At 40.2% G+C, this 27,653-nt stretch overlaps 1 protein-coding gene across 1 annotated transcript in view; it reads right to left on the reverse strand.

Moving 5' to 3' along the window:
- Positions 1-18,133: 18,133 nt before the first annotated feature.
- LOC138193316 (chemokine-like protein TAFA-2) overlaps positions 18,134-27,653 on the reverse strand; it is a 77,006-nt gene continuing 67,486 nt past the window's right edge. Inside the window, exons 3-5 of the mRNA XM_069141290.1 lie at positions 26,963-27,112; positions 23,533-23,657; positions 18,134-19,866 (exon numbers count right to left, since the gene is read on the reverse strand). Coding sequence (XP_068997391.1) covers positions 19,855-19,866; positions 23,533-23,657; positions 26,963-27,112 — 287 coding nt within the window. The 3' untranslated portion in view covers positions 18,134-19,854. The remainder of the gene's footprint in view (positions 19,867-23,532; positions 23,658-26,962; positions 27,113-27,653) is intronic.

A 27,653-nucleotide genomic window follows, 5' to 3' on the forward strand; every position in this document is an offset into this window, starting at 1 on the left:
ATATTACATGTTTACAGTTCTCTTAATCCTGTTGAAATGAATTTGCTTGAAGATCCAGTCATCTCTAAAGCGTACGTCATTGCAAGGGAGCCAATAAACACAATTTGAATGGTCAAAGTTGTCATATTGATATTTGATGTGTATTGATTGAATCACAATGTCAACTCAAAGCCTTGTTTTGATCTGCTCCCTTTTGCCCTGTTAAAGTTACAGCATTTAACCATTAGAACAAATGTAAAGACACTAAGATACTTTTCTGTGGTAACTGAACAGATTACCATCTATTTGTAGAGTGAGAGCTCCCTTTCCTTGCAAACTTCAAAAAACTTCTCCGTGTGAGGTTCCTATAGTTACAGCTGATCAGACAAGAATGGTGTCGGTTAATGTTGTTCCCGTCAATGCGTGAATCAGACCCCGTTTACAGCCAAACTCTGTTCTGGCTTGCTCGGCCTTCTGGCCTCTTAACCAGAGCAGGATTCAGTCAGACATCTTTGCTTCGCAGTTTCAGTTTCTCAGTATCTCACAGTCCTCTGTGTTTTGACTGAAGTGTACAGTGTTGAAAAAGGAAATCTTTTGCTTTCACCAAGAGCTGTAGCTTATGATCATTTTAATCATTGATTAGTATTTAAATTATTTTTGTCAAGTGACAAATGAATTGTTTTCTGTATACACTTTTTCACATTGAGGAACGTCCATATCATATCAGATCAGATCAAGAAACTAAAATATAGTTTACACACTGCATGTAGAATATTGGCCGTCATTGACGTGTCCCAAATGGTGTGATTCGCTGCGCACTGCAAACAAATCTCTCTTACATTGTAATGCATATATGCACACCTGCAGGCTTTCGGGCTAACAAAGACATGCATAAAATATTATTAAATTAATATATATTATAAATATATATTTTGATAAAGTCTTATTTTGGGGCAAATCCAAATCGGAGTCTTTGATACCCAGGACCTCTGATACAGATACATATATACCTATATTTAACTATATGTTGATTAAATGTGTATGACTGAAACAAGTGCCTCGACACACATTATTTTTCACAAGCTACTTGATCAAAGTATCTGCCCCGCTTCAAAACTATTACATTTATAAACCTAAATAATTAATATAATACTCAGGAAAAGTAATCTGGGGGCCTGAGACTCCTGAAAATGACGCGACACAATGTGCCAAAGAGAAGACAAATGTTGGGAACAGTCTGAAAGGTCCACATGTGGTTGTATAGCAGTGTCACAGTGATGCTTTTTGCGCCTCATAAAAAATCTTTAGCAGACTGCAGAGAGCACACAAAGCCGACAAGTTTTGTTTCAACCTTTTATCAAGTTACTCATAGAAGTACTGTGAAATACAGATGACTGATACTGACTGATCTACTGCAAGTGACATTTTTGATTTTAAAGTGAGAGTGAAGGTCGTCGCGAAACGAGAAGCAGCTTCCCGAATGTTTTACACAGAGGTTGTTTCCAAAAGAAAGAGGGCAGACAACGGTTTCGTTACTGCAATTAGCAAACTTCCAAATCAGATCTCAGAAAAGAGAACACGTAATGTTTTATATTCAAACACTGTAATTTATAATTATAATATCATTTTAAACAATAGCAGGCTGGATTAAACGCAGTAGAGTACTGTAAAGACAGTATTGCATTTCAATCAACATTATCAGCAGATATCGATTTATGAACCAATAACAAGCCCAAGGATCACCCCGGGACACATCTAATATAAGTACTAAACAAATGTGGAACTGGCCTATGTTGAATATTCTTGCTTGAAAAATTACTTATACAATTACAAAATTGTGTATTTATTTTCTTTCAACTCAGTCAACTGCTTTTTTAAATAAGATTTTTCATTTAATATTCGCACAACTAATTTGCTTAAAGGGGATCTTGTAACTTAAGCTTAACAAAAAATATACAAGAATTTATAACATGACAAATATTGATACTGACTGGTTTTGAGCTTTATATATGTGAAAGTGATCTAGTTGAGCGGGACGACCTTAAACTAAACCGCCAACACCGACAGCGGTTTACACACGAAGACACACGGAAAAAAATGTGTTTAAAAAAAATAAAAGATTCTATTATAAGGTGAGGGGAAATGTAAAGAGAAAGGGCGCGGGAGTGCTGAGTGTCTTGCAGCTCTTTTCTCGTCTTACAGATGTCCACCCCACATTGCAGCTATTTTCGACTGTCTGTTTTCTGCTCTTTTCCGTTGACATGCATTGGAGCTGACTTCTTCCATTTACGTTGAGGAAAACATGGAAAGAGAACCTCATCTAGCTCATCTAGTCCATCAGCGGAGAGAGAGAGAGAGAGAGAGAGAGAGAGAGAGAGAGAGAGAGAGCGAGAGAGAGACACGGACAGAGACACAGACAGGACAGGAAATGTTTGAAAGCACAGGAAACAGCGCTAAAAACTATTTCCATCGTCAGACCCCACACCACCATCTCCAACATCACTCACTGCCCTCCCCACGCACACACTAAAACATTTATACAGCCATGCCTGTCTGCTGATGGTTCTGCCTGTGAATTATTTACCAGTGGAAATGCAGGAACAATCTAATTGAAGAGAAGGGAACTCCATTGGAGATTGGAGATTTTATATAAATATAAATATAAATATAAATATATATATATATATATATATATATATATATAATATTTTCTACATTTTTTTTTTTCTCGTGAGATAAATGATTTCCGGTTGATGAGGTCGGACTCTGCTGCTGTTGTCTGTGTTGTTTTGTATTCTCAAAGCTCGCCGTCTCCAGCTGTCCGCAATTAGCACAACGTTAATGACTTCTCGTCTGTGAGTCACATATGCGATTGCTATTCTTAAATTTGAGGTTTCAGAGAGTGTGTGTCTGGTTCAACGCCTGCTTGTATCACCAGCGCATTCTGAAGCAGTGGGCTGCGATGCAAATGTTGTTTGACTGACGGTTAACATCTGGTCTAATTAACACCAGTGTACTTTAAAGCATAACGTAGGAGATGTATCGATTTCGATTTTCACACCACTGCAGATGACTTATGAAGCACGTTGCTTGAATTAAATTTAGAGAGCGACAGCCACCGGGAGTATTCAATCTGTCCTTATTGTTATGTAGCCAAAATGGGAGGTTGTAATTTATACTTTATATGTAAACTTTTCGCTTGAAGTTTGAAAAAAAAATATGACAGAAAAGGCCTAAATATCACATAAAGGTTTAAACATTTGTCCGTGGTGGAGAAGTGGATTTATCAGTAAAAATAGAATACAGAGTTGTTGTTTTTTATTGTTTAATTATTATAAACAATGGCATTGTGGGAGCTGATCAGGTTGTTGTTTTTGTTTTATTGTCTGCTTCCCTGTACTGCTGCCAGATCCTGTTTTTGCTCCTTTAGAAAGTGAAAATAATAAAAAGCACAGAAATATCCCTGGACAAAAACATCACATTTTGAGCCCATGTAGGAAAAAAATAATAATGCTGGCATGAATGCCACATTAAATGGGATGCGGCAGAGGTACAAGCATCTGCTTACGCATTCTTGTTGCGCCCTCGGCAGAATATTTGCATTTGCAGTTTATGGTCAAACATATTGATTCACACTTTTCTGTTTGAGATTGGCTCCAAATTCCCATTTGATAAAATATTTGGATGGAGATGTACCTACTACTACTGCAAACATCTTTGCAAGACATCACTGCTTGTGATGCCAAAACCCATGTTGCTTTCGGCACATTCCAGATTGAGGAAAAAAATAAAAACAGTTTGCACACACTGCAGGATAAATATTGGCTGGGGATATCACTGTTGTGTGTCTGATGATGAGATTCCCTGCACATAGCAAAAAAAATAAAACAAAACAAAGATCTCACTTACACTGTATTGCACATGTACACCTTTCCCACAGTTACACACATGCATCCTTTGAAGTGCTGCATCACTAGGCTGTAATGGAATTCTATAGCTGACTGCTGACTGGAGGCTTTGGAGGGGGATGGATGGAGGAAAGGGTGGATGAAGAGAGAAATGAAAGAAGAGGGAGGTGGGAAGGTGGAAAACATTGACTGAAGGAAATTGGTGGACTGTTTTTGTGTTCATGTGTTTGAAGAGTTGCGCCTCCCTCCTTCCGTGGGGTTTTGCATGCCCCGTGTGTGTGTGTGCGTGTGTGTGTGTGTGTGTGTGTGTGTGTGCGCGTGTGTGTGTGTAATTGTGTGTGTGGGGACTCCTTGGGTTATGACATTGATATTATGCGTTACATGCAGAGGTACAAAGGTTCTTCTTTTTCAAATGCGTTTTAAAAACCACACCTTGCTCACAACTTCAAAAAGGCTCTCTGGGGTAAGAATGTAAGTGTATGCAACACCTCCCACCCTCCTTCACTTCTTCCTTTTCAGCCTGCGTTCTAGCAGGGGACAAGAGGGTACTGTAAATTACCTTTTGATTCATCCTCTTTAATTATGCAAATAGACTTCATTATCTGCACTGACTCTAAAGTGTTGTGGGTTGTATTCATTAGTCAGCGTGTAGAGCCGTGAGAGTGCACTCAAGTGTGCTTGTTTTTTTATGGCTGCATCTGCACAATATATTCAACGAGGTGCGTATGCACCTGTCTGAACAATGTGTACCTATTCAAGGTTTACTCCTCACTATAAAATGAAAAACATCGCTGCTTCTCAAATACTGTGACATATTGTAAGTGTAATGGAATATGTGGGTGGAGCATAATTACGAGGAGAAATTAAATTGAATACAGATTAGAGGATTATTGGCCTCCACCCACACCTCCCTTACTACTGTTGTTAGATCAGAAGAAGAAGGGAGGGGAAAATGAATAATTGAAATTTCAACCACATGCTTTGGAGAGGTTAAAGGAGTAGTGTGTAGGGTTTAGTGTCAACTAGCAGTGAGATTGCACACTATAACCAACTGAAAACACCTCGCCTCACCCTCCCTGCCAAGCGTGTGAGAGAATGTATGGCAGCTGAGAAAACTACAAAACTGCCTTTCTAGAGCCAGTGTTTGGTTTGTCTCTTCTGTGTAACTGTAGAAACATGGTAGTGCAACATGCCAGCTTAAGAAATGTGATTATTCATGCCAGGGATTTTATAGTTCACAAAAGAATGTTAAACTTTTCCAATTTGTCCAGTCTCAAAAGAAGAAAGATACAGGACCTTTTTTTCATCTTGTTTCAGTGGGTACGTTTATTGATTTTTCCGTATTTTTCTTGTCGTCAACAAATCCAGTGAAAAGAGCAAAACAATTAATCTCCCTAACAAGTACAATCTGTGTATCCTACTATACCTACCATATCTTACTCCTCTGTACTGTAGAGCTCCATTGTTGTACAAAAACAAAAGTTCATTGTGTGTTGTTTTTTCTTTGCCTTTTCAACTTGTATAAAGTTAGTGCTTAAGCTCATCCTGATGTATCTCTCAGACTGCATAATGTGCTCTTCACTGCTTCTATCTTCTGCTGCCTCGGCTAACTTTGCCAAGCACTGACGGTAGCTGCACCACCAGTTCTCCTGTAGCTGTGTTTGGGAGGGAGGGGGTGGCTCAGTATCAGCTGATGGGGTCATATTAGCTGCTGCTGTTGCCCTCAGTCTTACACTCTCAGCATGTCTCTGTTGTACTTCCTCTTCTGAATCCTCATACCAGTTAGTTTCTATGGACTCATCACATTCAATGGTTTCTTCTTGTGCTTCAGAAATATACTCACACTCCTTTACTTTAGGAGCCCAAACTTTAGCCCAAAATCAGCAGGTAGTTTATAAGTAGCCTTCGAGGTTAGAAAAGCCTTGTAAACAAAACCGTGTGTTGGCATGTGCCTGACCTACAGGAACTACTCACTGGAAACTGAGAGATCATTATTTGTGCAGTTGCCAGTGCAGCAGTGTGACTCTCTTTTTTAATAGTTATTAGTTTTTTAATAGGTTTTTTTTTTTAACAGTGGAGCTCCATGTCAATGAGGAATAAGCGAAATCAGGCTTATTGATAGGATGAATTCATTGTTGTTTTAGTCTTTTCATGGTTGTATTTTGTGTTTCCGGCTCGTCTGTCCATTACCGGAACTGACCAGTATGTCTGTCAGTCCCATTGTTGTGAACGCGGTATCTAATGTCTTCTTCAAACTTGGTACGAACATTCGGTTGGCCTCGTGAATTAACCAGTTTGATTTTGGTGAAAGGTCACTGTCACTTCACATCGAGCAATTCTCATGAGCACAATAGTTCAGAAACATCTCAAGGGGATTTCTTTAAATTTGGCGTTCTATCTAACGTTTGATCTTAAAAAAAAAAAAAAAAAAAGAACTGATTACATTTTGTTGGCCAAAGGTCACATTGACCCAATGAAACACATTTGTGACCATAATTCAATAATTATTTGCTAATTATGACAAAATGTCTCACAACTGTCTAATAGGATAAAATGATGATGTGATGACATTTATTTATCCAAAATGTCAAAGGTCATCCTCACTGTGACACAATGTTCTGCAAAAACACTTTTCTGGTCATGTTTCAACAACATATCTCAGGAACAAAAGGCTTTTGTGACCACATTTCACATCAGATTTGTATTTGTAACACTAATTTTGGGTGTCCACCTCGAAACTGTGATGATTGCGTAGATCTTCTGTGCTGTCTGGTTGAAGATGTGTGTGACGCGTTCCACTTTCGTAGTTTGCAGCTCCTTTGCAGCAACATACACATTGGAAGCATTGTCACCTGTCAGTCAGCTTTAACAGCCAAGCATGCGAACACATAAAAGGATTCCTTTAAGCGCATCACTACATATATTATATGAGTCTGGACAGACTTGGATGTAAACTGCAATGTAACTGGTTGGAGGACACGTACAACTTTGAGATGGTAAAGTTAACATGCTAGCTTTGTCCGGCAGCATATTACAATGGCCACGTATAAAAGTGTTGCGATGCTGTAACCTCCTAACACTCACAAATAAAGCCATCCTCTTGTGACGAACACAGAAGCCTCCTTTGTTCGAGCCTCTGTTTGGAACAAAAACTCTCCTGAGTTTCCAGCATAAACTATGTGTGACTGTAATTATGCAAAAGAGGTCATTAACTTAATAAACAGCATCGGTAAACAACAGCACAAAGGCACAGTTTCCTTGCTTCCTCTTTTTCTTTGCTCCATCTCAATTCTTCTCCTCTGTCTCTCTATCTATTATTTCTCTCCTTTCTTCCCTCGACAAATTTAACACTGTGGTCTTTCAGCCTCGGTGATGAGCGTCTGAATTTGAGAGAAGCGTCTGAAGTCGAGAGAAGAAAACATCCACACTATCTCAATAGCTATATAAACAGCTGATGGCGCAGCAAGGGAGCTGAATGGGTTTAATGAGTAGACTACGGCAGTGTGACCCAGATCTAGTTTGTAGACTGTCACCAGGCTGCCTGCAAAAAAACAAACTGACAATAGCAATCATCAGCAACACATCTCATTAATTACAGTGGCGACACTCACGGTCTCCATTCTCAAAATTGACCCAGACAAACTCCCCTGTGTCTGCTGTGTGTGAGAGATATCTTTCTCAATCGTTGTCCCTGTCTCCGCCTAATTCCCCCTACTTCTCCTCATCCTCCTATCTCTCGCATGTTCTGTAATGCTCTTACTCTGACTTGGCATCATCCCACCCTCACATCCTCAGTGCTCAACACTAAATGTCAACAACTGAATATTCATCACAACGCTGACATCCCTCCCCTCTGTCTCTCTAAATCTCATCCCAGACAGGGAGTTTTTTTTGTGTGTGCATCTCTCCCTCCACAGACTGATTAGCAGCAGATTTGAATATTACCAATTACCAATATTAGAATAGTAATTTCCTGCAATATTCTTTTTCTCCACCCTTCTAGCAATTCAAAGAGATTAGAAAGCTGAGAGTTTCCTTCATGTTTACTCCACGCCAAGACAAACAAAAGACTGCGACTGATCATTTCCAAATAAACTGCGCAGAAGGAATATAATGTCAGAAGACGTTTTGAAACAAGAGTCCTTCACGTCCAACACTGATGAAGAGGTCAAGCAGTTTGCAGGTAACACATATGCTCAACGCTTAAGTTTTTAATATTAACTACAACACTTACACTTGATCCATTTGCCATTGCTATTGTTTAATGGATATTAAGAATACATTGCTCAATCACAGAAAAGGACTATACTTCACATCTGGTTTTAAGGTATGAAAGTCACTTTTGTCTTTAAGAATATATGATTAGTAGCAAGGCTGCATAGCAATTATAGACAAATTTCAGATGTATACAACAATTCATTCACTGCTTATAATGATGAAAAGCTAAGACAATAGACTAAGACAAGCTAGAACTCTGCTGATGGAACGAAACCAATCTGAATGCAATGCCATGCAGTAAATCTTGTGAGCAACGTCAGTATTTTAAGTGGGTGAACAGCGGATTCACCTGCTGCGTGTCCTACTTCTCATCTCAAAATTAATAATGAATAATTGGGGGGGGGGGGGGGAATGTAAGCAACAAACACCAAGACAACCAATTCCATATCCAGTGAGAGGTTTTCTCTACAGGTGTCGGTAGGGTTCCGGGATTTGTTACAGGTGACAGATTCTTGTCACTCAGATTTGTCTCTTGAGCCCGACCACAATAAACACACTGCGTGGGTCTGCCTTGTTTTTGTCTCGGTGGACAGAGTGTGGTAAGAGAGTGCTAGTTAGTCAAGATGTCACGGAAATGAATACCACCGAACCACACATACAGATAAGCAGGCACACTCACACATTTCACGCAGCATGTGTAGATGAGAGGTCACCTTATCCGCGTGAGTCATCAGTCCACCCTTAATCACTGTGACTCATATTTATTGCCCATTCGGGAGCGTCTCCTAGGGAATAGAAAGGGGAGCATACACCTCCTTTCATGCTTCCATGGTATGAATGACACATTCAACACAGGTTGGGGTTATCTGCCTTTGTGTGTGTGTGTGTGTGTGTGTGTGTGTGTGTGTGTGTGTGAGAGAGAGTGCGGATACCAGGGAGTGGGTTTGAGGAGAATGACAGGTTGAGACGGCCATGTAAAGAAACCCGTGGGCTTGTGCCGCTTATCAGTCCCACACACACACACACTCACTTTTTCTTTCTCGCATGCTATCCACCTTGCACACACAAAGAGACACACACATACTCAGTTGAATGTCATGCTGATCTATTGAGTTCATCTGTAACCTGCTCAGATCTGCTCTGTTCTCCAAGTCTCACAACAGAAGCCATATTATTTTTAGGCCATCACTTCGCACTAGCATCATAGGACTCGCACTTCATTATTTCTGTCTTTTTTACTTCCCTCTCCCTTTCCTTTCCATCCTCTGCTGTCTTTATCGGAGTGTCAGGATCCGCAGAATCAGACTGCATTCCTGCATGGCACACAAACAGGATGTGGCATTGAATTATAGTGAGCATTTCAAATGTTTCAGGAATTGAATTTTACTTTTCAGAATATAAGTCATTTAAATTAGTTGTGGTAATGGCATCTCTAGCAAAAATACCATTTGATATTCACTGTGAAGTATTGGATCGTTCTTCAAAAATCACGGAATTTCCCAAGTTTGTGGCCCACCCTTGCAGCCATTAACATTCCTGTCTTTGACAAGCATGGCACAGAGACTTCTTACACAAATAACAGGACAAATCTCGTGCTCTTTGAAAACGTTAATGCATTATTTCATAGCATTGCCTTTCAACTGTCTTCGTCCGCTGTAACTATGAAGGTGTCTCTCTGGCACAAATTGTCACCATTTTCTTTTTTTCATTTGACAAGATCAAAATGACATCTTGACTGCTCAGTGTTTTTTTTTCACCTGAAAATAAAGCATTGAAATTCATTCACTGTCTGTTTTAGTTGTGGTTACCAACATTTAAAATCGGTGTACTAAACTGCAGTTGGCATAACCGTGTCTCTCCGTAAGGATCACCGATAGCGGCTGGATTGAAGCAGGAGGCTTGAGGCAGAGATGAGTTGTAGTCCAACGCTGTGTTTATTCACCCACAATATAACATATATGACATGGAAAAAAAGAAAACACAAAAAAAAACAAAAAAAAAAACAACCTCACTGTGGATCACAGATGGCACGAGGTCCCGAGCAGCGGCCCCTCCTTCACTTTACTGGCAGCCTTTTATAGACTCCTACTAGGTACCCTCTCAAGCCCGACCATCCCACGGGGTAGACTGATCCACATAACTCAAAAATTAAAACTCCCAAAGATACGACGTGCATCAAAATATTTACAGGAAAACACTTTTTACAATTTACAATCCTATTTAAACAATATAACACTTCACATAGAAGGCCATCATCTCAACTCTGAATCTGAAGAGATACTTCACCCCTCCTCACCCGCAAAATAAAGTCCAAACTGATCTACTAATGACGTGCAGTGATGATTGCGTTTTTTTTTTTCAAATGAGCAATTTAACACTCGTTGTCCATTTGACGTGTTTGCCTGAATGCGTATGCAATATTGGGCATTTCTACTTGAGCGTGCAAAATACTGAGAGGGGAAATGCAAATACATAAATTTAGCACCTGCAGTGATATTGGCGAGTGTGAAGAAGACGCAGGGGAAACCAAAGAATACGCAGAAAATGTGTTTTTCCACCCATGTAACCATTTCTGAGATGTCAGAGGCATAAACTATTCGGACATATTGTCTGTCCAGCGACGACATTTTTCAGTTATTGAATGAACTGAATGATGATTTACAGCCAACAACAAGGAGAAGCCAAGCAAAACCGGCAATTATAAAACTTCTTACGACTCAGCATTTTCCTGCCTCTGGGTCATTCCAGCATATCGCTGCGGGAATATCCAACCCAGTCCCGTGTTTCAGGTGAGCTCTCTCAGGTCCTGAATGCTGTGTCCTGCAGAATTCGCAGGTAGCAACATAAGGTTCCCGGGCACCCGCGAGGCACTGAATGAAAAGTCACCTGCTCATCACAGAGAGCTGGACCTTCTGATCGGTGTTTGTTAGAGGTGTCTCATCACGGCCCCTCCTGTTTTATTTGCCGACGTTTTATTATTAAGAATTCTTTTTTTTTTTTCCGCCTAATATCCTGCCGTCTTCTCTTAATTTCATCTATTGACCTTTTTTGTTTTTCCCATTGTCTTTCTTGCTGATGATCTCCCATATCGAGTTTTGATCTTGTTCTATTTATATTTCTTAATTTCAATGGGATCAAATTTCCTTTTGCTCCTTTGCGGTTGTTCTTTGTTTTTCATGGCTGGAGTCACCACAACACATGCAAACCCCTCATTTAAACAGAGCAATAGATGTTCACAATTTCAGAATGAACATGAAATTTAGTACCCTCTATTTGAGATCTTAGTAAATCAGGCCCTTAAAATGCTCATGCTTTGCACAAGTGCAAATCTGTGCCATGTTGCCATTCGCTGTTTTCGAGTCTTGAAGAGGACCTTCACTGCACTCTCCGACACGCAAGTGATATATTAACTACGGTAACTCTACTCATGCAAAGACTGGATTTCCAAGGGGTCATAATCGGAAGCATCTGCGCATGTATACCTCACCACTGCTCTTTGTACCATTTCTCTGTTGCCAACAACGTGGAGCCGGGGTCGGCTGTGATGGCTGCTACTCGGTAAAACAATCAATGGTTCGATGGCAGTGTCAACACTTACATGCTCAATTTTGTTCAGTTGTAGGGGAGATAACGGAAAAGCAAGGGGGGCAAGTCTGACTGTTGGGAGAAAGACGGATCTATGTTTCACGAGGGAACGACGAAGAGAGAGGGAGCTGTTCATTTTCTCATGTGTCAGCTGGCACCACGTTGTATACTCATGCATAGCAACCCTGTTGGCACATGATGCATTATACTTGAAATGAATCACTGCATATTCACACTCATCAACCATGTCACGTTATCGACATATTTTCATTTAGTAAATGACACGCCTGTCCTTTTAATTGTCTCCAAATGATGCTGATTATTAGTAATTATGATTGATATAACGATAATAATTATGTGATAAATATTCACGTAAAAACACAATTTGACATAGTTTACCAAGTAAAGTTGATTCCCCCCCCCCTTCACAAGCACAAACAGTCTCAAAGCAGACAAAGAAAAATTCTTTGTAAACACACATGGAAAAAAAGGCAATTTAACGAGAACTGGTGCCGTCCACCGGGTGCTACATGTGGTAGCATTCTAATTAGAAAAAAAAAAAAAGAAAAAATACACAACTAAGTAACCTTTCTCACGGAGAACTTGTCACACCAGGACAACTAAACTAAAGCCTAATGATATATCTTTTTTTTATTTGCTTGTTAGCTACGCACAATACAAAGGTCTCAGCCGCTGGCCCGCACACCAGTGAAATACAGCCCCCGGTAATGTTATTGCAGGAGGTTCACTGGTGTTTGACAAGTCGAAATATCTGCCATGAGAAAGTTAATACACACAAGTTCAACAATCGGACCCGCTGGATGTCCAATATTGGTTGTGTAAATCCAATATAACGAGTACATGGGATTAGTCCAGGGAATATATGTCAGAGGACTAAGAAGAAATTCCAGTTCACTTCTTGCATCACGAGGAGCCACGGGCTAAAGGGGGGGGGGGGGGGGGGGCTTTTTAGGGGTCGGGTCGGCATCTGTGGGAACAGGTAGGTGGTAGGGATGGGAATCAGTGCAGAGCCCAAAATACAATATCACAATACTTAAGTTACAATATTATTACGATTTTAAGCATTTTGCGATATGCTGAGTATTGTGATAACACATAGTCCAATATATTGTGACTTATTACCATTTTCCAACTGCAAATTGTGTCCACAAAAGAAAGCTTTGTCAACATTTCTTTTATTTGATGAAATCAAGTTTTCAGTCACTTACTTCACTTTCATGCGGTAGTCGAAGTATTTCATGTTAATATGCTGCAACATTTTTTGGTTAAAAGGGGAAAATTAAAAGCAAAACTTAAAAAAAATAAAAAAATAATCTTTAATCATAATGCTTAATGCAGGTTATAAACAGTTCTTGGAGGTGTCAGAAAGAGACCGATAAAACAGATCCTGTGTTCTGCTGGCATATTTTCCTGTTCTCTGAAGAGCATAGCCACCGGGGGTTTCACTGGGTGTAATGAAGCAGATGCTGCCTCACCTAAAAAAAACACCTTTCTTATTCCCAGGGTGATACTGCCATTTTGTCAAAGCCATTTGTGTCAGAGAGATATGCACAAGGTGGTCTTTGGTGTCAGACAAACCTGGGAGACTGAGGCGCGAGTCTGTGAAAAATCAAAAGTCAGCATGGATTTCTTGTATAGTTTTGGTGTCTAAACCCAACATAATTGCAAGCATGTAACATTTAAACCGAGCCATGATCTTTTCTGGTGTCTACACCAAAGGCACCTTGTGCATATCTCTCAGACGCCAGTGGGCTGTGACAGACCAGCACTATTTGATGGCCTAGGATGAGAACAGTTAGGAAATAAAGACCACACTGGCTAATGCCAACAGAAAGGGGATGCTTATCTCTACTGCCTATTGGGAAAAACCCTAGTTAATCTTTGTCCAGCAAATACAAGTTTTGTCTCTTGTCTTTCCTTGTTTTGAGCACTTTTGAAGACATTCCCCTCGGAATCACTTCAACATACTCCACAAGTGTTTCAGCTACTCAGCTGAAGGCCCTCTGTAAAACTGATACTGACTGTCTAGACAATCTCAATGTATTAGTTATTATGACAGTTATAAAACATACTGGCTTGGTTCAGCATGTTTGTGCATGTCATCCAACCCTCGATGCGTCACCCTCCCCTAATCATTGTCCTTGGAGTGATGTATCAGCGTAGGGTAGCTTATCGTATCGTTCGGCTGGCTTTAGCATCTGCTATGGCATCTGTTGTTAGCAGCGACCATTTTATCGCCTGCGCTAACCAGAGAGCACACCGACTAATCTCGGCATCGTCTGGATACTCAGAGCATAGTCACAGATGACGAGATTAATGCCGCGCAGCAGCGCTGACGATCAGAACTGTCAGACGGCTGTGAGGAGACTGTCAGAGCTGCAACTGATACTTCACCTCAGCACCAGTCTCTAACATTGTATGCAACTATGTAGTGAGAGTGGGGTGGTATCAGAGGTGCTATGGAAGAATTTCAAGAAGCCTCACATGGTTGACTCATGATTGGATTCACATGTAGCTTGAGAAACACCTTATAATCGGTTAACAAGAATATTAATCAACTGAAGCTGTCATATTCTGATGTCAAAACACTTTTCACACATTTTTCTCTATGTAATTATAGCAGTCTGTTCCAGACTCACTTCTTCTTTCTCGCCTCGTGTGTGTGTGTGTGTGTGTGTGTGTGTGTGTGTGTGTGTGTGTGTGTGTGTGCGTGTGTGTGTCATGGCCTGGGTTCTTTCTGAGCCTCAACGCGTCGTTAGTGCATGTCATTAAAAGATTACAGAGAATAAACCCTCATAAAGATTCTCACATATACACACACACACACACACACACACACACACACACACACACACACACACACACACACACACACACACACACACACACAGAGTAGTGGAAGGCTGTGGCCCAAGAGAGGATCCACTGGGAGATTAGCCAAATCAGAAAATAGTTTTAGAGAAAGGCAGCTTTAATGCAACATAACACAGATTGTGTGTATTAGTGATGCCCAGGTTGACCCCTAACCCATAGCGGGTTGGTTGAGGTTTAGGTAAGCTCACTAGAAAATATCCCGGGTTCAGGCAGATCAAGTCAAAAAGTGACAGAGCAGTGTTCCGACTAAATGAAAAATAACTTGCAGAAACATTGCGTGCAATAGGCTTTGCATTATAGGCTCTCCAAACTGCGTTCAGTCATCCTGTTCATTGCTTTCTCTTCCCGTCTCTCTGTCCCTCGCTCTCAAACACAAACACACACAGACACACACACACACACACACAGACACACACAGACACACACACACACACACACACACACACACACACACACACAGAGACACACACACACACACACACACACACACACACACACACACACACACACACACACACACTCGTGCATCAGAGGGTGCAAGACCTGTTATGCTTTGGCTGTCAATAATCTGCATTACCTAACTATAAAGTTACCTATATCTATCACACATCTCTTGGCACCCAGTAGCTGTAATTTATGATGCATTAGCCAAGGCCATTATTTATAATTATACCATGTGTATGTGTGTGTGTTTGTGTGTGTGTGGGAGAGAGAGAGTTCATGTCTTTATTGTAGGTTTACTTGCTCTGCTGGTACTCAACAATAATAAACACCATTTGGAAAAATGTGTTTTATTTATTTGCCTCGATCCAGACGCTATTAGTCTGCTTTGCAATCAATGTGTTATGCTAATGTTTGAACAGACAGCCAAAGAACTTGGCTGCAGCCTCGCGCAAAACCTTGTTGTCTACACAAGTATATACCCTTTTTAAAATGTGCACTAAATGAGAAATCATTATCCATGACTCTTTGATGTGGATGCCATTGCTGTTGGCTAAAGTTGGCGGTTTAAAATGCGAGTGGTTGATGAACTCATATTTTTGTGTGTTAGACGGTGCAGGTTGACTCATAAAAGGTTGGGTGATTGCAGGTAATAAAAATCTCTGATCTACTCATTTCTACTGTGTGTGTGTGTGTGTGTGTGTGTGTGTGTGTGTGTGTGTGTGTGTGTGTGTGTGTGTGTGTGTGTGTGTGTGTGTGTGTCATGGAGGTAAATACAAGATTTTCTCAACCCCAGCATTTTGATTGCGCCTTTCATAAGGTCTTTATACACAGGGAGAGTATTTTTACATTCAACCCCAGCATTTTGATTGCGCCTTTCATAAGGTCTTTATACACAGGGAGAGTATTTTTACATACAATTAATTTGCACGTCATTGCAGTTTTTCAAACTGTTGTTTTTGTCACAAGCATGACGTTGTAAACTGATGTGAATCTATTCCGACCTTTTTTTGAATAACTGTTCAAATTTGCCGGTATGAATAGTTTTGATGCGAAATATATTTTACATTTTCGTTTTGTTTATTTGTCACGCCCCCCAATGTGTAGAGGCCTTAAGACTGAGCCTTCTTGTTACATCTCTATCACCAGGTTTACAACAGTACCCTCCCCACTCAACATCAACATCTCTCTGACAGTTGCTTGCTTGCAGTACAGTACACACCTCTCTTTGTATTTCATCTTTCCACAGCTTACTCTACTTTGTATGAATTGTTCTAGATTTAAACCTACTTCAACTTCATCCTACTGTCATATTTGATATGACGGTGCTTGACTTTCCTGAGTTAAGACTGAGTGGAATTTGCTCAACTATTTGAGAATGAGAAATGGGAAAATACATGCAGGACGTATTTCCCACGCATAACCGGATGGAAAGCACATATACAATACAGCGCAGTGTGTCTCACTCTGTACTTACTATAAGAGGCTAGTCATGTTCCTGATCCATTGCTCCTGGACCCGAAAGCTGTGTTGCTGTCATAGTATTTGCATTATGTTTCTGTGCACTGGATGTGAGGAAATTTGATCCCCAACAAAAAAGCATATTTATTTGATGTATTGTGACCAAGTTGAATAACTTCCAAGGTTTTCTTATTTCTGGTCTTAAAGCCACATAAACTTTTATAGGAGTCTGTATGTTGGTACAAATTAGTGCTTCGGGGAATTAGCCTGGACTTTGGAGGCCGATACCGACATCAGTCTTTAAAGGTGGGGGGAAAAAAACAACAATATACATTTTTAAAATGGAAACATAAACAAATATTCTGATAACAATAGACCAAGATAGGTCCTGAATTGGCCCTTTTTAGTTTTATAGTTTAATAGCTCTCGTGAAATAAATATATTTGTTTTTTAATCACAAACGTTACTGGGCTGCTCTAAACCCAACATCATGTTCATACGGGACTGAATCAGAAAGGAAAGATTTGTTTCTTAAATATAAACTTTTTTTTTAAACTGTGGCCCATGTTTTCTTTAGTTTGATTTTGTATCTTATTGTAAAGCCTGACCAACATATCAGCTGGGGATTTTATTGGCTGATATTGGTCCTCACAGATATATTGATATCAGCATATGTGTTGGCTGATGTGGCAACTTTTCTTTACAGGAACATAATGCAGAAAAAGATGTTTGGGGTCAATCAAAACTTGGTTTCTATTTTTTTTATTGTTATTATTATTATTTATATATTTTTGAGAATTTGTTAAAGTTCCAGTGAAGTTCACTGTTTCAGTGCACTTTCTAAAAAAAAAGGTGTTAGAATTAACATTAGAGCTGTCGTTCCAGTTCTTTAACTTTAATAATTTAACTGCAGTTTGCTCTTAATAAGTATGTAATTTCATTTAAAAAGTATTTTTAATGTTCGGCTTTTACTTGTAATGGCATATTTTACATTGCTGTATCAGTACTTTAAGGATCAAAATACATAGACTACCGTATATACGACATATATATAAAGAATATTGGCAAATTTTCTCCCTGATATTTCTATTAGAATCGGTCCCAAAAAAGGTCCAGTATCAGTTGGGCTCCAATTTATTGGTTAAATGTTATTCTGATCTTAGTCTTTTAGAGAAAGAGAGGGGAAAAAAAGAGAAAAGCACTGACAACAAAACACCTCATACATTTCTCGGTTGCCTGATCCAGTATCTACACCCCTCTGACAAGCTCAAAGTGTCTGATGATATCGGCCATGCTGATGTTATTAGTCAGGTTGAGTAAATAAAAGGTGCACTGTTACACACAACAACAAGTAACTGTTCATTCAGAAGCCACAGGCGAACAAAAAATACAGGTGCCCTGAGGTTGCTATGACGATGCTCGCAATCTTTTTAGGTGACAGAGGAATACCATATTCATGAACTGAGTATGTGAGCAGAAGAACTTTTAATAGCAGCCCAACCTGACTGACTGAAACGACAGCAGAGCAGCCCTGCCATGTCCGAAGACAACATAGAACCAACACACCTAAGATACGAGACCGGTCCAAATCTTTTCAACATGATAACGCTGTGAATGTTAAAACAAGATTTTTATTTCATTGAGTATGTGAAGCAGAGAAAGAAGGACACTTTAACTTTGTAATGCCACGGCTGTCTATCGTTAACATGACAGTCTAAGGCTTGAGCTAAGTAAGAACAATGTGTCGAGATAACAAACTTAGTCAGTGTGGAAAAACTTACTTGTTGATTGAGCTCCACATAATTATAAAAAATGTAGCTGCAGCATCCTGCACTAGATCATGTTTACCAACCAGTTTGTCCAGCTGATCTGCGATGCATACAAATATAATTTTCCTTCCTCACCTACTTGCACTTTCTGTGGTCATAAATCCAGCCAAATACACATGTTCGTTGCGGTGTAGCTGCATGAGAGTGTGTTACATATTAAACAGACATCAGAAAATAGTTTTCTCTTAACAGTAGCTGAGTAATGATTCGTCAGTCACGCATCACAGACGACGCCCCGAGGAGGCGAGGTAGTCCGTACTCGTGTGCATTTCTGTCTTTGACAAAACATTCTCAGCTATTTGTGTGCAGCAGGAAATAAACATGATGAAATTAACGTATAAAGTTAACAGCAACGTAATTACCAGTTATTGATGAAATCTCTTGGAGCCAACACAATTAACACAAGTAGTTACAAATTCATGGTTTTGAATACCCTGTTACTTCAGGGTTTCTGGGGAAATTAAGTCACACAGATGCTATAAACAATGCTAATGACTCCATGCATCCATCGTGAATCAATGCAGTGCTTTTGATCACAGTATATATTGTGTGGTATCCTGTGGGTCCTGACCTGGAACACAAACTACAGAGATTCTTTTCTTTTGAAAGGTTTTATTCATTTCTTATAATACTGACACATGTACTCAATAGCGGTTAACAGGCGTTTAAAAACACAGATATTAAAACCATTAGAGCGTCAATGTATTTTTGCCCCGTTGATTCCATGGACCGTTATTTATTTATTTTTTTACACGTTTACATGTTTCAATATACCATAACATCTACTTGGTATTAGTCTAACCTCACCCCTGAAAGGATTTTGTCATTTGTCAAAAAACAAAAGCAAAAAGCAGACCAACAAACTGTCTCTGCATTTTAAAAAATGGCATGTGGTAAGCCACAAACTATTCAAGATAAAATACTCTGATGGAGGTGAAATCTGAAGAAAAAAAAAAGAAAAAAAAGATGAGATTCAGCTTCAGATCTGAGAAACATTTTGACAGCATTAATTGTGTCATATGTGGCACAGGTAAATTCAAATGTGTCATCCAGACTACATGAGGCAAGCATTCTGGATCCGCTCCCTTTTTTTTTTTTTTTTTTTTTTTTTTTTTGTAGTGTATACAGAACAGTTGTCTAAAATCCAGATCCCCTTTATTCCCAGTATGCAAATGGAACACAACTCAGCCATAGAAGAGAGATGAAGAATATAGATTGTTGGATAGGAGTTGTTTCGTGTCATCTAAGCGAGTGCTGTTTAGGTCATAGTTCACTTGTTGTTGTTTGTAGTAGCAGTAAAGGATTGTGGGCGTTGCAGTCCTCTGCATTTAAAGGAGCAAGGACACTCAGTTGTGTTTGAGGTGTTAGAGTTCTGTCTCTTCAGCCACCATTTCTTGGATGTCCTCAGAAAAATGAAACAAATACTGGTTCCTCATAGAAGTCCTTCTGAGTGCACGTCCACACAAGTCGATAGGTCCATTGTGCTGTATAAGTACTTCCACCAACATTCCCCGCTGCTCATCTCGAGAAGGGCAGCACTATCGGGTCACCTGTAACAGGGAGAGAAGAAGCGGGTCAACACTCACTAACAACAACCCCCCCCCCCCCCCCCCCCTCCCACACACACACACACACACACAAAAGTTAGAAAATAGCCTGAAACACTAAAGGTCACAGAAAAGAGTATGGAGCTGGTAGTACATGTCAATGGAAGGCTTTAAATAATGCAGTGCTTGGAGTGCTGGCTGCTGTTTGGAAATAATGCGAAGGGATTCTTATTGGTGGAGCACTGACAACGTGGCTAGCACGGTCTCTGCCTCTTCTGGCAAGAGACTGAACAAGACACAGTTTGAATCATGGCAGTCAGCCCACACTACCTCACTCCCAGCGCCTGGCCTACTGCCATGTCATTTCGTCTTATTTGTCGAGACGGCTGCTCTAATCACATGGTTTCTTTATCTCGTCTATCTATCTTCCCATTTTCTTTGCTCATACAGTCACTTTTGGTTTATTTCGAGCTATTAGGAGACATTTTCTACCAGCCAAAGACCAAACAGGCACAAATTGCTGTATAACTGCCAGTGCTGGGGAATATAATAGACCAGACTCTCCAAGGCTGCATGACTTTCTCTCTCATTGTGTTTCCCAGTAGCTTCCCCTCTTAGCCCTAACACATGCCGTCCCTCCTGCATGTCCTCATTGAGGGACTTGCTCTTTTGTCCAATCCAGGTGCCAGCTAACAAAGTGTGAAGGCCAGCCATCACTGAGAGCTCAGAGGAGCATTTCCTCCAAGCTGGCAGCTCAAACTATTCTACTGTATCTGCTCTTGATGGCTCCGGGCCACCCTTCCTGGACCCATTCCCATTGCCTTCAGGCATCTACTCCTGTGCCTGATCAAAGAGTCTGCAGGCGTTTGTTGTCATGCCAGTTCACTATGCACGCACACCGCTGCATCTCTGTGCCTGCTATGCTTTAAGGTGCAAAGTCCAAGTCCCTTTAGGTGCACATCCCCTTGCCTGTTTAAATATGCCTGTAGGTGGCAGTTTCTGTGCCCAGTTGCAGAGCGGATTTAGGTAGTTAGAACTCAATTTACAAAGCACACAAAAAGTGCTCGAGTGTCATTTGTATGGGCCTTTTTGAGGCCCATGAGTACCACATTTTCTACTGCTTATTCCAAAAGCTCTAGCTGTCTGCACTAGTGGCTGCTCAGATGGCCACAAGGCAGATGTCCCCTTCACTCGTACATTTTGCATACTTTTTATGACTCATTTAGTCACACTAGAGTAAATGATGGAAAGCATTACCGCAGTTGTTTGATCTTGATTTTTTTTCTTTTTTTTTTTAATATGTATATATATTGTTTAATAACCCACAAGCTGTATCAAATTACATCTGCACAAAATGTTTGATCAGTCTTGATTCACTGTTTGTATTGTTGCCATCAAAGAGAAGAGTGCTTGCAGAGGATCTTGCCTGAAGAGGTTTATAGTGCTTGCAGATTGCCACATCTGTTTAGTTTGATGTAGGCCGGCTATACAGGGAGTGAAACATGCATGCACCCCTGACACCTTGTCATTTGTTTGTTATTGTGTGTATATGACGGCATGTTTATCTACACAAATGCACACACATTTGCCTCGCAGTCTATGACAGTGTGGCTCGGCAGCCCGGCCATGTCTGTCTGCTCATCCATATGATATTATTTGGCATTGATCAAGCTGTCTTCCTTCCCCTCCCTCTCTCCTCCCTCTGCCCTCCTTCTCTCCTCCTTTCCTCTGCTTCCAGCCAGGGATGGAGGGATGGATGAATGGAGATCCTTTTTTGTGCGCTTGCCTGTTCCTTCTCTGCTGACCGGTTCTGGTACGTTTGTTTTCAAGTGTTTTCTTCATTATTTTATCTACCTATCCCCTGGGCCTTCAGCCTTTCCTTTCCACTTTCCACGTTATTTTTTCTCTCTCGTCCATCTCCACCTGCCTCTTTCTTCCTTTCTGCTGCTTCCCATGTCTCTTTCGCTCTCTCATCCTCTTTCTCTCTCGCTCCATCGTCAATTTCAATTTACGAGCGGGTCTTAATGGGACTATGAGAGAACGTTCGATGCTATTGATCTGGATGCTTGCGCATTTTGACCTCAGCGTACAACACCAGAGGAGAAAAAAAAAATCATTCTTTTCATCATCAGGCAAACACATCAGCTAACACTCTCAAATAATGTAGACACATGCACACACGAAACAGACACACAAACACACAAGCACACGCAGATCATTGATCAAAGACCTGACTGTAAGAGACAGCAAATATTTGTGCTCTTTTAAACTACGACAGAGTCAATGATAAAATGATGCCTGTTTGAAACTGGTTTGCTTTGATCTTGTTGAGGAAATTATAAATGCGCAGTTTGGGGCTGATAAAACCAAATGCATGAGATCAGATATAGGAAGCGACTTCTGAACGACATTCACATACTCAGCAACTACATCATCTTCGTATCTCATCAACCCTTATGTGCCTCTCTCTTCAATTATGCCTGGTAGATACTCCAAGACCACTCATTTTATATCTGTCTCCCTCTGCCTCTTTATCTTTCTTTGATGTGAGTGAACTGGGGAAGTTCACTTACACTTATGAGCAGGCCAACACAAATATGAGTTTGGTCCAGCACAGGGAAAAAAAAAAAAAAAATCTGTTTTCAGGGTGAATATAAGAGTCGAGGCTGTTGAGGAGTAAAGAAGCACTTGAGGGGGCGCAATCCACTTTGCCAGGTGAGAGGTGAGCTGAGAAAAAAGTATCGGAAAGGAATTCTTAATCATCCTGGCGTCCGTGAGACTCTCTCTGAGTGTTTTAAAGGAAGAGAGAGTGGAAAGAGAGAGTGTCAAGCTTTTCTTGTTCCTCTCTTTTACCCAAGGAGATACGTTCTCGCTCCTCTGACCACGCCTTCAATCAATTATTTAGGCAGAAAACAAAGGTCTGCACCCAGCCATGAATAATGGAAGGTGAGAAGGCAGAGAGAAGGATGGAGGTTAGAAACAGAAGCGTAACAGCGACATGAGGTGAGTCTCGCACACATTTTCCTCCTATGACAGACAGCTAAGAGCCTGCTCAGGTTAAGGCCACTGAAGAGAAGCCAACAGGTGCAGATGGAGGCTGATACTGTTTCTACAAAACGTACGTTGTACATCCACACCTGTTCACAGACAAACGGGCAGTACGTGAATGTATACAGCACAAACTCCATCATGGAGGAATCGGAGCGTGAAAATGATTTGAGGAAATTTTAAAACTCGGGTGTATCGAATGTGACGACATCTTTCTGCATCGAGTCAGATGGCATGCCAGTCAGACGCAGGGAAGCAGGGCAAGTGAGAGTGAAGGGAATTGTGATGTTCATGTTCAGTATCTGTGTGTGCGTGTGTGTGTGTGTATGTGTTTTGCCTTGTTCTTGTTGGCCTTATTTTTCTTCAGAGAATGTTTGATGTTAGATCCAAGATGGGGCCAGAGGAGAAAGTAAAGAGAGATAAATTGGGTAAAAAAAAAAGAGTGATATTGGGTGAAAACTAGGGGGAAAGCGAAAAGTAAGACAGAAAGCAAGAGAGGGATATACTCCAATGTGGAAATGGGTCACACTTTGGTGGGTCTGACCATGTGTGAGCGTGCATGTGTTAAAAGGACGATAGGATTGTGAGTGAGAGAGACAGGGAAATTGTGTGCACACCAACCTTCGTGGTCTTGACTTTGTTGCCTGTGCTGCAGCTCCATCCTGTGAGGTCCGGGAGAACCTTGCACTCCTCACCTTCCATACATGGCTGCATCTGACACCACCACTTCTGGGCTACAATGGAGGCTAGAGGAAGAGGTAGAGAGAGAGAGAGAGAGAGAGAACCCTGAATCTGAGTCTGGTGAAGATATGACTCAGTGTTCGTGGATGTGCTTTTAGTCACGCGCTTTTCACGCGTGTCCAGACCGTGTATTTGGGAATTTTGACACCAGGCTTCCTTCGCCGTGTTTCCATCTTAATTTCGCAAGAACAATGAGTTTCCAGAAAATCTATGTGAATCTCCATCTAATGCAAATATGTGAATTTTAGGAGTTTGACGCTGTGAGATAAACAGTTGGAAACACTAATTCTCCAATCAGGTGCCATTAAACCACCATATACTGTAGGTGAAGCAGCAACAAGATAATGTAATTAAAAGAGTGTCGGTCAAACTTCAAACGAACGAAACCAATGTGGAAAACGTGATATGGAAAATCAGGCATTTCTGTTTCATTCATTAATTTGAGGAACGTTACGAGTCATCACTCAGCACAGATCTGATGTTTTTATCTGCCACAATTCCTCTTCTCTTCAGGTGGCGGGAGGCTTGTGTGGATGTTGAAGTTACATGAGTCATGTACTTCGTGATTAATTAATTTGCAACGTCTGTTTTGTTATGCACAATTTGGAAATGTGCTTAAAAACAGGTAGATGCAAACGCACTTCCTGATAAAGTACTCACTGTAAATTCCCCAACAGTGTGATAAAAAAACCATAAACGATATCTGGCAGTATTGCCCTAATCAGGGTGCTGCCTGAGGTTGTTTGCAGTTTCATGTACAGTAAGTCACGTGATTTACTGTATTGATCACTGCAGATAATAGATATACAAAACAGCATCATCTTTCTTGAATAGTTTCCATAAAAACAATACATAATGACATTTTACTGTGGTTTTGAATTATTACTAAATGTTCCACAAATATCAAGATTATTACTGAGATTCTGTTAAAATGCTACACCTCTATTAATCTTCAGGGTAATATCAAAGAAAACTTTTCCTCTGGAGACAATATTTTTACATTTTTATTTTAGTTTTCAGCAATAATGAAAAATGATTTAGATTCTGTTTTAATGCATTTTTGTATTACTGCATGTGCAGGTTTCATGGGCGCTACAATCGTGAATTTAATCAGCACATAACAAACAGTTTAGAGTTTCAATTCAAAGAACGCAAGCTATGCACGAGACAGCTTGTGACGTTGAGCTCTGGCAGGGTTTATAGAACACATTGAATCAGATGAAAAATAATTGATGAAGTGTCTTTGGCAAAAATCACAGAGAAAAAGATACTCAAGAGAAAGATGATGATTAAATATTACAGAAAAAAAGGACAAAAGAACACAAGTTGACTGAATGGATATGTGAACGTATGAAATATGTTCTTAACGTGTCTCTCTAAAGACGAGGTATTTCTCGCAGTCAGTTACCAGTTAATTACATGTTTAGCACGTACGCAAGTAGTTTGCAAGTAGTTAAGTAAATGTCACTCCCAATTAAATACTTAACTAAATACTAAGTCAAAATACAGTATTGATTGACAGCATTGAGTGATACTTTCTGAGAGAGAGAATACTTGGACCAGTTTGTAAAATTAGTTTGTTTTTTTTAATTCCAGTGTACAGTACAACGCTTGGATAGACCTTCATCAAGTCATCATCATGTAGTTGGTGATTAAGCTCTGAATTTCATCATTTTGCCCTTTATCTTTTATTACCCTTTTGTAAAAAAAAAAAAAAAAAAAAATCTCTATGTTCCAGCACTGAACAGTCTGAACAAACTCATCAAAAAGCAAGAAACAGCAGATCTATAGAGACTGCAGTCTGTGACTTCATCAAAATTCACCGTGGCAGGGCTGCAGGATACTGATTTTGTGGACACGGGGACAGAAGCCAGGAGGGTTTCCAGGTATTTGAATTGACAGCACTACTGCGAAACAAAGCTCATTTCTGTGTACAGGTCCAGATACATTTAGGTCGAAACGTTCAACATTTCATTTGTTGCTAGCAAAGCACCTCAAAAAATATAACACTTTGTTCAGATTGTAATATTTGGTATCAAGAGTCTTGTTGTTTCCTTTTATGTTTGCATAACATTTTCTAGTGCCCAACATAATAACACGAACGTAAGAATTCTTCTTCATGAAGCATGTTTCCTATTCTGCCTGTTTAGAATTCATATCCGACCATATCCATACCCGAGAATCCAACCCTGTCTCTTAGAAATTGAGTTTCTTCTTTGTTACATTTAGGTGCACGGTAATCACTTGCTAGATAACATTCAGACGTAATGCTTTTCTCTTTGTTATAAATTAAACACCACATTTATTAACTGCAGAGTAGGCAGGAGGAGGTTGGGTTGGATTGCAGACAAACAAAACACTCAACAATCAAGGTCCAGGCGACTTACTTTTGTGAGTCAGAAAAAGTTCATGGTTTGGGTTTAATGTAATAAAACACATTGTGTTTTAAGTCCCTGATGACTTCTGCTTTGTTAAAGCCCTTGGTTAAGATTATTTTTTAATGTTATTAACATTTCTTCCGGATATGTTAATGTATTAATGTATCTGCATTATAGTGATAGATAACATAATCTGGATGCCATTGTATTTTTTACAAAGGTATTTGCTTTTGGAATTTAGTGGCATAGAAATATAATTTCTGGGAGACAAGGTTGAATGTTTTATTTGTCGAGAAGCGCACTTTATTCCGCCCAGAATGTTCAGATTTCTGTCTCTTGTATCTGTAAGGTTTATTTAAGTAGCAGGCGATTCATTATGTTTTTATGAATTACGTCAATAGCATAACCTTATACCATCCGTCATATTTTTCATTCCACTAAATTAATCAATTCATTCATAATAGACGGAAGCTGTGTTTCTTATTAATCAAGCTGGTGAAGTTAACAGGAAACAGCACTGGACAGAAAAGCATGCACTGAATCATGTCTGATTCACTTCAACGCATTTCCAGTCAGTAAATTTGGCTGCCAGTAAACAGAAATACTGCCCAGAGATTATTGACATCTGCGTCTTCACTTTCATGTCAAAGTTTACTTCAGTCCTGCATTAACACTTCAATTTTTCAGTACGCAGCAACACGCGTACATTTTTGGTGAATAAAAGTCTGAGCATAATTTGACCTCATGCTAATGCTAGCATCACCAGTGTCGACTGTTCTCTCTGTAAGTTAACCATCAGGGCACGAAGGGGCCTGCGTGAATAGGCCCAACATTAAAAACCAAACACCGCTGAAACTAGTTGTGTGTCAGGTTAGGGGGAATATGCAGACGCACAGAAAACATACAACAAACGCACATCCGGTGAAACGTACCATCGACACAGGAGGGCATGGCCCGAGTGGTGCCGGCGACCTGTCCAGGGAAGCAGGAACATTTGACAGTCTGAGATCTCTCCTCGATCTTGTTCTTGTTGCAGCAGCGATGGGCAGCGATCACCTCACACGTCCCGGCCTTCACATGCACTGTGGAGGAGGGACACGGGAACGGTGTTCAGTGGCGCTGTTCTTTTACACTTTATATTCGTTTTTACCCCAACAAACATTAACATGTCAGCAAGTGGAAAGATTTTATCATCAGATCTTTCCGCACCTTTGAGTTGCTACCCACATCTCCGATTTTTTTTTTTTGTGCCATCCAAATAGGTTTGCTGTTGTGCTCATTGAGGTCTGTTTACACACAGTTGAAATAACAGTACTTAAATGACCCCCCCTCCCAACACACACCCCATCCAACAAATGGCAACATGGACATGATGACCGAATAATGAAGTGAAGCGAAATGGCAATGCAGTCCAGATTATACGGCTGTTATCAAAAAGCCATGAGCCATAAAAACATGCTGTTTACATTCAGATTTATTAAATTATGTATGTCTTTGGAATTTTTTTTTTTTTTTTTTATACAATGATGTGTGCACAAACAAAACTATGAATATAAGAATACATATTTAGCTTTCAAACACTGACACACAGACTCATAAATGTAAAAAAAAAAATCTCCGAGT

This window comes from Embiotoca jacksoni, unplaced genomic scaffold (genome assembly GCF_022577435.1).
Source record: "Embiotoca jacksoni isolate LCO1_2020_lvr unplaced genomic scaffold, fEmbJac1.0.p SCAF_9, whole genome shotgun sequence".
Lineage (NCBI taxonomy): Eukaryota > Metazoa > Chordata > Actinopteri > Embiotocidae > Embiotoca > Embiotoca jacksoni.